At 40.6% G+C, this 12,068-nt stretch overlaps 1 protein-coding gene across 5 annotated transcripts in view; it reads right to left on the bottom strand.

The window, feature by feature from the left end:
- The window catches only part of Nsd3 (nuclear receptor binding SET domain protein 3), a 116,409-nt gene that overhangs the window by 54,078 nt on the left and 50,263 nt on the right, over positions 1-12,068 (bottom strand). For all 5 annotated transcript variants that reach the window (XM_028768280.1, XM_028768282.1, XM_028768281.1 and 2 more), the window contains exons 5-6: positions 4,687-4,841; positions 1,293-1,808 (exon numbers count right to left, since the gene is read on the bottom strand). In XM_028768280.1, the coding sequence (XP_028624113.1) occupies positions 1,293-1,808; positions 4,687-4,841 (671 nt within the window). The remainder of the gene's footprint in view (positions 1-1,292; positions 1,809-4,686; positions 4,842-12,068) is intronic.

Below are 12,068 nucleotides of genomic sequence, written 5' to 3'. Positions count from 1 at the left end.
ACACAGAAACCCAGGGTGGACTGATGGAGGGACTGATGGAGGTTTAGTGGCTGACCTATACCATTACTTACCCTTTCCTCACCATCGTTCATCCCTGGACCAACATAGTAATGGAATTTCTCTAAAACTCAACAAGATATCCCAAGCTAACAGGAATCTAACAAAACTGTTGACACAGCAATGCCAAACTAAATGTGTGGCCTTGTCTCAAATAGCTTCAAGCTGGATGAAGGGAAGGCCTGAGCAAGGTCTAAGTACAGCTGTTAGGAGGAGTCCTGGCCAGGAGGCATGACTAGCCATATTCTTATTTTCTGAGGCAAGGTCTTGCTACGTATCTTAGGCTGGCCTAATTTCTTGTCCCTCTGCCTTCAGAGTGCTGGGATGATAGGCATACGCCACCAAGTTCAGTGAGCTGGGCACACCATTTAATAGGACTCACCACGTGCAGACTTAAAAGCATGCAAGAAATCCTCATTAAACCTGCACAGTCCAACAGAGTAGCCACAGCTGGCTAACCCGAAATGTAGCTAGTCTCCATGAAGATGTAAGACACAAGCTCAGTTGGTACAGAGCTTGCCTATGAAGGGCTGGGCTGCATCCCAAGCACCAGGTATATGCTGTACATCTATAATCCCAGCACTTGGGAAGTACAGGCAAGAGAATCAGAAGCTCAGGGTCAAACTCAGCTATGTAGTTTAAGGCTAGCCTGGGCTATATAACACTCTAGACAGACTGATGGAGGAGGATATACACTGAATTCCAAAGAGTCAGATGACAGAAAAAAGTAGGAAACAGGTCACCAATTACTTTGTACTGACTACATATTGAAATAACACTTAGGTACATTGAGATAAATGAACTGTGTAGATAAAATTAAAACAAAACAAAACCTACTGCTGGTGCAACCAGACAGAGCAGCAGGCACAATTATTCCAGTAGGGTTGTTTTTTTTTATATATATATATATAACAATGGTTAATTCAGATAAAAGAAAAATTTTAATAAAATTCATACTTTACAACAAAGAAAAACTAACTCGACAAATTAAAAACAGGCAAACTGCCCAGTTTTTTTCCATGACTTTCAGGAGCTAAGCTCAATTTTGGCTGTATTGCTCAAGATTAATCTACTACAGATGGGAATGTTACAAGACAGAAACGGGAAGAACATAGCTTTTTGCCCAGAGTAAATGAGAATGTAGGCTTCAAATGCAGTGGATCCAAGGGGATTTAAATCACATTCTTAAGTGGTTTTTAGTAGCATTCCCCAATCCCCTATAGAACAAGAGGTACCTTCGTTGAATAAACAAACTGATCAATAAACTTCCCATCTCCTGTTGCATTCTGGAGAGCAAACACTTGTTCAATTTTCACAACTGGAGACATATTACACTTCTGCAAATCTAGGCTCCCTTTGTGCATTGTGATGGAAGCTGGTAAGGACTTCCTCGCAGCTGCTGTTTTCCAGGCTATTTTAACAGGAGGTGGCTCTTCCTCTTCCAAGCTAGTGTGTCGCCTCTGGCTCTGTCTTCGAAGGTCAGTACTTGACTGTGAGGAGGCCACCTCCCCAGCACTGGTCTGCTCTGGCTGACTATTCAGCACAGACCTTGGTCTTCGGGGTTTCTTGACTTCCGTCTTAGAGGTAACATTCTTCTTTGCTTGGGATGAAGCCTCTTCTGGCTGCTTATCGATATAGATGAAAGTATACTGTTCCACTCTTTCCTCCCGGGTCATTTTCAATGCTTTCTCTGCATGAGCAATGCCAATATCCCACTGGGCGCGTTCTCTCTGCGGTCGGGGTTTCCGAATCTTTATGAAAAAGATAAGAGTCTTTGTGTGAAATGTTTAGTCCAATAGGCACATTAAAGTCAACATGTACTTTCCAATCACTCCATAATCTCTTTCAAATACACATAAATATTTTTAGATTCTCCAGACAAATAAATACAATGTGCTGATCCCGTGCCATTTATAAACAGTATTACTTTATTAAATGACACAGAGGTCTGTTCTTTTATTTATATTTCTTTTGTTGACTACTCTGCTGAACAACACCCCAAAGAGGAGCTGTTTCACATCATATCTGTTGAAGAGTAATAATGAAAGAGAAGAAAGATGACAGAAATGACTTGTTTTCAGGGGCCAATAAATGCTAACATTAAACATGCTCCTGCAAAGTCGCTCGCTACTTTCCTCCATGTGTGGGAAAGTAAGCGGGGTACTGTGGAGAGCTCAGCAAAGCTTGCTGCCAAGAGAGGTTTGGAGAGGTGCGGCCAGTTGATGCCAATATGCCAACAAGGACAGAATGGAAAGAGAGGAGAAAACCCAAGGGCACAACAAAACAAAGGAAAGCCAGTGTGCGGGTGTGTGTGTTAGTGTTGTGTGTGAAGGGAAGCCAGTGTGCGGGGTGTGTGTGTGTGTGCGTGTGTGTGAGTGTTGGGTGTGTATGTGGGGGGTAGGGGTTGAAGTGGTGGTGAGCAAACCCTGGATGCCTTTCCACAGATGCTGAGCAGAAGAGTCTGCATTGGCAGGAGGGTAAGAAAACTCTGAATAAAAGTGAAAGAAGCTAAATGACCTCCGCATACACAGTGTGGCAGGTGAGCTATACATGTATAGACAAAATAAATATAATAATAGTGCTGGGCAGAATGGCACACATCTTTAATGCCAAGACTCAGGAGACAGAGAAAGGTACATCTGTAGGAGTTCAAGGCCAGCCTGGTCTACAAAGTAAGCTCCAGGCCAGGCAGGGTTATACAGTGGGACCCTATCTCAAAAAAATAAAAATCATAATGATAATCATTTTTTTAAAGAGGCAGACAAGAGATGGCATAGTATATGCTAAATGCTGATGACTAAGTCTTTAAATAAAGTCTGATAAAATTAACTAAAATCTCCTGTGTCCCCATACAGATGGAGAGATGGCCCCGCATTAAGAGTATGTAATGCAGGCAGGTGTGGTGGCAAACACCTTTAGTCCCAGCACTTAGGATGCAGAGGCAGGCAGAGTTCTATGAGTTTGAGACTAACCTGGTAGTTTCAGGATATAGTGAGTTACAGGAGAGCCAAGGGAGACCAGAACCCCATCCCCCAAAAAAGCATTCTGCTCTTCCAGAAGACCAGTGTTTGAGTCTCAGTATTTAGAACAGGCAACTCATAGCTGCCTGTCACTCCAGCTCCAAAGAATCTGATACTTCTGGGATCTGTTTTGTGTTTTTATTAAAACAAACAAATAAATAAGTAGATGACGATGATAATTTCTATTCTTTTTTTTTTCATCCTGTGATAAAACTTAGTTGGTGGTTTTTGGTGGTGGCTAAAACTTGTTATGCAGACCAGGCTGAACTTGAATTCACCCAGACTTGCCTGCTTCTGCCTCCTATATGCAGGGATTAAAGCACAGGACATTCCTAGCCAATATGTAGCAAGTATAAAAAATTATAAACTTCTGAATTATAAGAGACCTACATTCATTGTATAATACACTTGAAAAAAATTACCTTTATGAAACCTAGAACTGGGTATGTATAATGAATATGCCAATAACATAAAATAAATAAAATATAACCAAATTAAAACAATAAATAAAAAAATCAACAAGGTGTGTGTATATGTGTGTGTATGCATGTGTGTGTGTGTGTGTGTGTGTGTGTGTGTGTGCGCGTGCATGTGTGTGTTTTGAGAAACACTTCCTAGTTCTGTAACTCATATGCTCTGATGAACCAGCAGCTTAAGCCTAAGTTTCTTGATCTGTAGAAAAGAAAAATAGATTATTTAAATTATTATAAAGATTAAATAAGTATAATAATACTTTGAACAATACTTGCTTCACAGAAGGTACTAGATAAACTTTTTTCATGGTTTTGTTTTTTGAGATAGTCTCACTGTGTAGCCTACGTTGACTTTAAACTTTGGACCCTCCTAAGTTAGTCTCCCAAACGTTGGCATTGTAAATAACACACATCTGGCTCTTATCAAGTATTTTTAAATCTTTGATAAAAATAAGTTTATTAATAGAATAAAGAAGACTTACAGGAAGATATTAATAATAATAGTTAATTAATAGTAATAATTAGAAAAATATTTGTAACCCTTAGCAAAATAAATGTCATTAATATCTACTGGACTTGTGCACATCAATTCACAAGAGATTATATAACTGGTCTTTGCTTTTTGAGATAGAATCCCATGTATCCCAGGATAGTCCTAAACTCTATGTAGCAGCAACTGATGCTCTGACCCTCCTTCCTCTGCTGGATATGCAGGCGCGCCCAGTTTTAGTGGAAGCAACAACCTAACGCAGGGTGTTGTGCATGCCGGCCAGCCCTCGGCCACATAAGCCACAGCCTTGGTTCTTCCCACAGTCCAGCAGTACTATGATGTTACAGGACATATACAACCATTTGTTTATTATGTTTTTTTGAGACAGGGCCTTACTATGTAGCTCTGAATGGCTTGGAACTTGCTACACACACCAGATTGGCCTCAAACTTTAAAGTGATACTTGTGCTTTACTAATGTGCACTTGGCTTATGGGCACATGCCACTAGGACCAGCTATAAAATGTATCAGTGGACAGTGGGGTATAATTTAGCAGCAGATTGCTTGTCTGCCATGAGAAAAGCCCTGGGTTCCACCTCCAATGTAACAAACAAAACACACCATCAAGATCAGCAGCTGCAGTTACCTTTTGCTTTTCGGAATGATTGCTGGCTTGTTTAGCTGCCTCGGCTAGTAGCTCTTCATACTGTTCGTGACCTTTATACTCGCGTACCCGCTTCTCATGAACCCATGCCCTCTCTGGCTGGTTGCTAAAAAACTGGACATGATATTCCCGGGCACCTGTAAGTAAAAACTCATATTAATTATGTTAGGACATAAAACTCCATATATATTTTGACAACGAGACCTTGAAATACAGTTTTTTTTTCAGCATTTTTCCATAAAACTTGGACATTTTAAATTGCCCAAAGATATATGACACACTCACCAACCTTCTAACCATAAAACTATAAAATCATTCCAGGTGATTAAATTCAGGGAGCAAGTTTTAAGAGAGAGATGTGAAGCTCCGCTAATTGCCCCATTTATTACTTTGACTATGTAACTTACTTTTTATTTGTATCCAATATTTTTACAAATTGGAATACAAGAACAAAACATTTCCCACTGAAACTGAACGTGTTTCTTTGGACTTTTAAGAGCCAAATACTAATCAGATCTTTTTTAAAATCTATATAAACATAAGATTGTTTAAGGGTCCTGTGCCTCCTAAAGTAATGTCCTGATAATACCACAGTGATTTCTCTTTACATTTAAGGCAGAAAAGCAGTAGCAGATAAAACTACTGGCGTCTCAACACAAACACTGCACAGAACCACATCCAGCCATAGGGTGCTTCTCTGCCATATACTGACACTTTTTCAAAAGGATAGTTTTATGCAATGGCCTTGACAAATCAGCACAATTACTGATTTTTCCTAAACTTCCTCCTCGAATCTGTCTCTTCAATATGCCATACAGTGAGAAAGCAAAGGAAATGCATGTGACTCTTCTGCAGACTGACAGTGAAGGCTGCCTGAGGGAGCCCAAGTATGGTCATCTGGGAGCATGGTGGAACATCACAGTCATTAGACAGCGTGCCTTTCTGCAGTTATTCATATGTGAGAAGGTGTAGGTATCTCTCAAGAACAAACTCCTACTTCAAGGAAAACAACATTATTTGTTATCAATGATACAGTTTAATCTTTCAAGAATTCTGGAAATTTCTGTCTTTGCTTCTTTGAGTCTTCCTACTCTTCAATAATCAAAATCATTCTGAGAAGTGGTGCTTTAAAAGAACACCTAGCCAGGCGTGGTGGCACACGCTTTCAGTCTGGGCACTAGGAAAGCAGACGTAAGCAGATCTCTTACTTCAAGAGCAGCCTGGTCTAAGTAGAGAGTTCTAAGACAGCCAAGGCTACACAGAAAGACTTGGGGGGGGGGGCGGGGGAGGGGAAGGAAGGGAAAGGAGAGAGAATATGAAAGATCTTACTAAGACAAGAATTTTTTAAATGGCAGTGCATGAACACAAAATCACGGACGGTAGAAGATCCGTCAAAGTAAAACATAGTGCTTTGAACTAAACAAAACAACTAGCAGAGCTTGTTTTGTCTTGTTTTCTTTTGAGACAGGGTCTCACTGTATACTCCTGGCAGGCTCGGAACTCACTGTGGACCAGCCTGGACTCAAATGGAGAAGAGATCTGACTGTCTCAGCTTCCCAAGTACTGGGATTAAATGTGTGTTGTTGGCACTATGCCTAGTTGGACTAGAGATTTTAATGTAACAAAGTATAAATGTTCACTGAAATGATTCAAAGTCCATCTGCAATTTACCTTCTACTCACCGAGCTTTGGTGTAGCAAAGAAAACTATCCTCAGTGATCTGAATAGACTGTTAAATCATTCTTCCCTTTTCTTATTCTACATATGTGTGAATCAGCATTATGTTCAGTTTGCAACCAAAATAACAAACCATAACAAACTGAATGTAGAAAGGATATGAAAATCAAGCCAGACATTAAAAATCAGGAAATATTTAAAAACAATATCATTCCTCCATTAACTCTCAAAAGAAAATCATATTACATTGTGAAACAACTTTTAGGAGTTAGGACTCATCCCACCATGTGGGTTCTGTGTATTGAACACAGGTTTTCAGGCTCACCAGCCCCTCATTAACTACTGTTGTTACAATTTTATTTCATTTTTAAGTATGCACACTTGTGTATGGTGAGAGTGAAGGTCCCCTCGGAGGTCAGAGGAGACAAATCCTCCTGGAGCTGGAGTTGAACAGTAGTGAGTGCTGGCAACTCAAGGCCTCCTAAAGAATAGGAAGTACTCTTAACGGCTGAGCTAGAGCTCCAGCATCCAAGAACTTTTTTAAGAAAATAGTTTTCAAACAAACAAACATAATTAATGATTACATGAAGTAATTTGTAAGTGACAAAAAGTTAATTTCTAAATTAAATAGTACCAGATATAACCTACAAAAACTATTAAAGCTCTTCCTTTCAGATGGCAGGGGCTGACTTCAAATGTAATGTCTCATCTTATCCTACTGAGTACTTCTGAAACCATGGTCAACAGAACAAGCTAGATTATTATAAATTAAGCAGAGGGAGGCTGGAAGTGGCTCAGAGATCAGGAGCTCTTCTTACTCTCTCAGAGTAGACTCCTGGCACCCAGGAAGGGAGTCAGTCACCTGTAACTCCAGCTCCAGGGGATCCGATGCCCTCTGCCAGGACTCACATGTATACACACATATACACAACGAAAGTGAAAAATAAGTCTTCCTAAAATAAACCACATAAGCTCAAAGTGAGGATTTAAAACATGTATAACACCTCGACACTGTTAGGACATCTAGACAGACAGTGGGTTTGCACTTCACATTTAGAAAAGGGCTTTCAGCTTTTTAAAACAAAAGTTGGGCCTGTATCAAAGATAATTTTAAATAATATTATCTCTCAGAAAAAGTATCAGGTCAATACAGAAGTGTGGGGCTAAGCTGGAGAGATGGCTCAGTGGTTAAGAGCTCTTGCTGCTCTTGCATAGCACCTGATTTCCATTCCCAAAATCCAAACGATGGCATGAGACTATCCAGTCTCCAGTTCCAGGGGATCCAACGTTCTCTGATCTCTGCAAGAACCAGTCATGCATGTGGTGTACATACATACAAGCAAGCAAAACATAATTACACATAAAATAAATCTCAAAAAAAGCTTTTAACTAAAAAACTATTATTAAAAAAAGAAGTAGTTTTGAAGCTGGAGAAATGGCTCAGTGGTTAAGAACACTGGCTGTTCCTCCAGAGGTCCTGAGTTCAATTCCCAGCAACCACATGGTGGCTCACAACCTTCTGTACTGGGATCCAACATCCTCTTCTGTTGTGTCTGAAGAGAGCAATGGTGTACTCACATACATAAAATAAATAATTCTTAAAAAAAATAAGTAGCCTCGTGTATGTGTATTAGTGTGCAAAGATCACAGGCTCACCTGTGATCCTAGCTCTGGAGGCTGACGCAGAAAGGTTAAGAATTTGAGGCCAGCTTTGGAAGTTTAGTGAGAATCGGTCTCAAAATAAAAAAAAAGAGGCTAGAGAAATGACTCGTGGTTAAGAGCACTTGCAGTTCTTGCAGAGAACCCAATCCACCAGCTCACAACTCTCACCCAGTTCCAGGGGATCTGACAACATTTTCTGGACTTCTCAGGCACCAGGCACACACATGCTGTATACATATTAACATACACAGGCACATACTCAAATACATAAACATAAGTGAATCATTTAAAATTAAACAATTTAAAAGAGAGTAGGGGTGTAGCTCCCTGTTAGAGCATTTACAGGGGGCCTGGGTTTAATCCCCACAGTCTAAAAAGCAAAAGTAAAAATAAAATAAAATAAAATAAAATAAAATAAAATAAATCCTGAAGACATGAAAACTGAAGAAGCAAACATGTGTCTCTGAATAGCTGACTCGATTTTCTAAGCCTTCTATCAAAAGTTGTATTTGTAGAAGAAATGTTTTTATATCTGAGAAATACTGCAGGGGCTGGAGAGACAGGTCAGTGGTGGAGAGCATTTAGGTTCTTCCAGAGGACTGGTCTGTGCCAGCACCTGTGTCAGGCAGTTCCTAACTCCCTGTAACTCTAGCTGCAGAGGGACTCCCTTTCCTCTAGCCTTGGTCACTGTATTCAGAGGCACATACCCACAGCCAGAATAAAAACAAAAATTCAAAATTTTTTTAGAAAGAAGATCAATTGGTCCCAGGATAAGACAGTGCTCTGTGGGTAGGTTTGAGAAGTCACTGCAGCATATGAAGAACTGGCATCTGGCTGCACTACTCCTGCAGTGGCACAGACAACACGTGCAGAGAGTACTGGGATCTGAGTACCGCTGGTGCCTTCTCACATCACTACCGAGACATGGGTGTCTGGCGCCATGTCTGTGCTCGCTCCATCCAGTTACAGTGGGAGAGACTGCAGCGGGCGAGTGCCGCTGGCCATGTGTCAAGCAGTTCCACGACTCCACAATCAAGTTTCCGCTGCCCCAGTGTGTGCTGTGGCACCAGCACAAGCCACGCCTCACTACCAAGATGCCCAAAACCTCTCATTATACCCAGAGACCCATTGAGTAAAACTCCAGAGTCAAAAACAAAGTCTTTAAAGTAGGTGCTGTAAAGAAGGCAAAACAGTTAAGAGCACATTGCTCTCACAGAGGCCCAGCATCTGTTTTCAGCACCCATGCAAAGGCTCACAACCAAGTCTACTCCAAGGATACAATACGCTTCCTGCACCGCAGGCACCAGGCACACAGATGGGTATGCATACACTCCTGGAGGCAAAACACTCACACTTATAGTCTTTAAGTAAAACTATGCAAGGATAAAACTATATTCTTTTGAAAACTTTAAAAATATTGTTGGTGTTATAAGTAAGCATGGGAATGCTGGCAGGTGGCACATGCTTTAACCTCACACTCAGGAAGCAGAGGCAGGCAGATCTCTGAGTTCCAGGCCAGCTTGGTCTACATAACAAATTCCAGGCCAGTCAACACTACATAATGAGACCCTGTCACGAACAAGAGAGGAAGGGGAGAGGGGAGGGAGGAGGGAAAAGAAGCATGCATGAGGCTTGAGGCTGAGAAAGAGAAGATGGCTCAGCAGATAAGCACACTTGATGTACAGGCATGAGGACGTGAGTCATATCCTCAGCACCAGGGTGAGAATCCAGCCATGAGCTCATGTGCCTGTAAGGCAGGCTGTAAAATGGAGGCGGACAACTGCTGGGTTTTCTGACTATCAGATAAGCTGTGGATTCAGTAAGAAATCGTGATTCAAAGGGACTAAGGTAGACAGTGATATACAATAAAACACCCATCGTCCTCTTCCAGCTCCGTGTCTGTGCACAGGTAAACACCCCCCACACACAGAGTAAAAGTACATGTTATATGATGTAGTACTCAGAAAGCATGAGGACTCAAAGTTCCAAGCGAGCCTAGGCAACACAGTGAGATACTTCAAAAACAAAAACAACCTCCTCCTCCTCAGGAAAAAGAGAACCTTCATTTACATGTCTGTTAATTACAAATATGCAGAAAGAAAAAGAATTTTTATTTTATAACTGTGGTATTTGGGTGTTTTGCCTGCATGTGTGCAGGTCTATGCTCCAGTGTCTGGTGCTCAAGGAGGCCTGAAGAGAACATCAGATCCCCTGAAACTGGAGGGAAAGATTGGGTATAGGTGCTAGGAATTGAACCCAGATCCTCTGGAAAAGTGGGCAGTGCTCTTAACTGTCAAGCCATCTCTCCAGTATTAAATACTTTAATAGTATTCACATAGATGGAAGCTGAGATTATGAACATCTTTTGGGTTCTGTCAGTTATACTCTGAGTTTTGCCCTTCCCCAATCAATACATAATATTTTTAAAATAGAAGAAGCATTTAATTTCAGCTTAAAATGAGAAATAAACAATAAACAATTTAAAATAGATATATGGTTTAAATATCTTTCAACACACACCCTTTCAAAGAGTTACTACTATTAATAGTATGAAAATTGTTAAATATATTGTCCAATGCTAACAGTCTGACTAATTAACGACATAGAAACCAATTACTACTATGTATAATCAAGATAAACTGTACAAAATGTTTAGATACAAAGCAGCACAGAGTGCTTCACAGGCATCATGTGCAGAACAAAATCTGAGTCTTGGTTTTCAAAGCTACCTTACTTAAAACTATACTATATGCTATAACAGGATACTGTTTGGCAATAAAAAGTGATAAAGTGCTGATAACATGTTAAAACATGGATAGATTTCTAAACCATGCTAAGTGAAAGAAGTCAGGAGACTGGCAAAGATACAAAAGAGAAGGTACCGGCAGCTAGCCTCAGGGTATATTGATGTCTATTTCAAGTGAGGTCTATTGGGTGTAAGATTTCTTTTGGGGTGTGATAAAATTCTTAGGCTGTGGTGATGGTAGCACAACTTAGAATGGATTTTTTAAAATCACTAGGTTCTGACATTTAAATAAAAGGGTAAATCTGAGCTAGGCTTAGTGGAACACACCTTTAATCCCAGCTCTTGGGAGACAGAGGCAGGCACTTCAAGTTCTAGGCCAGCCTGGTCTATACAGGGAGTTCCAGGCCAGAAAGAACTCCATAGTGAGATCCTGCCTCAAATAAATAACAAACAAATAAATGACTAAATTTTACTATATGAATATTTCAAAAAAGCTATTAGATTTTAAAAGGTTTATGGCAAAATAATATTCATGCTTTTAATCATAACGTGAATGATTTTTTAAATTCTAGATTCTCAAATTACTAAAGGTAATATAAACAAGTTTTCTAGCGCTAAAGTAAAAAACTGGCCTAGATGAAGTCACCTGACTAGTGGATGAACTAATGACTCAAGTGTGAGAACTCTAGGGGCTGCGGGTGACTCAGTAGTGAAGACTGCAAATGCCTTTACAGAGGACAAGTTCCGTTCCCAGTGCTCCTCAGGAAGTTCGAGACTTGCCTGTAACTTCAGCTGCAGGGGATATAAGCCTCCAAGAGCAACCGCAGGCATGTGCATACCTTCCCCCTTCCCCATGCACACACACAGAATTTAAAATTAAGAAATAAAGTTTAAAAAGAAAAATGTAAAAATTCCTCAATCTCAAAAGACTTCTCTCAAGAGGAGAGAACAGGAGAGAAGGCCATGACTCTCACGTGGTATCTTGAGCCCTAGATATGGACAGGAATTATTTTGTTTCAGGAATTGATTTAGTCTTCTTTGACAGTCATGGGAGTTCCAAGGTACTGCACAAGGCTGACCCAACACCTTTCTCTACTGTGTTCCTGAGTTATGACCACAGGGGTTCAGCTGGTAGAAGTTGTAGAGCAGGGGTTATAACATGGTTTTCAGACTACTTGTCTGAGACATAGGATCTACCTGCTGTGAGCATCACAGAAGAAAATATTCAACAGGTCGGCTGCAGGGGTAGCTCAGCTGTGCTTGCCATTCCCAGCACCCA

Source organism: Grammomys surdaster, unplaced genomic scaffold, assembly GCF_004785775.1.
Source record: "Grammomys surdaster isolate TR1022 unplaced genomic scaffold, NIH_TR_1.0 185, whole genome shotgun sequence".
NCBI lineage: Eukaryota > Metazoa > Chordata > Mammalia > Rodentia > Muridae > Grammomys > Grammomys surdaster.
The sequence above is the reverse complement of the archived record's forward strand: the minus strand, read 5'-3'. Positions and strand labels throughout refer to the sequence as shown.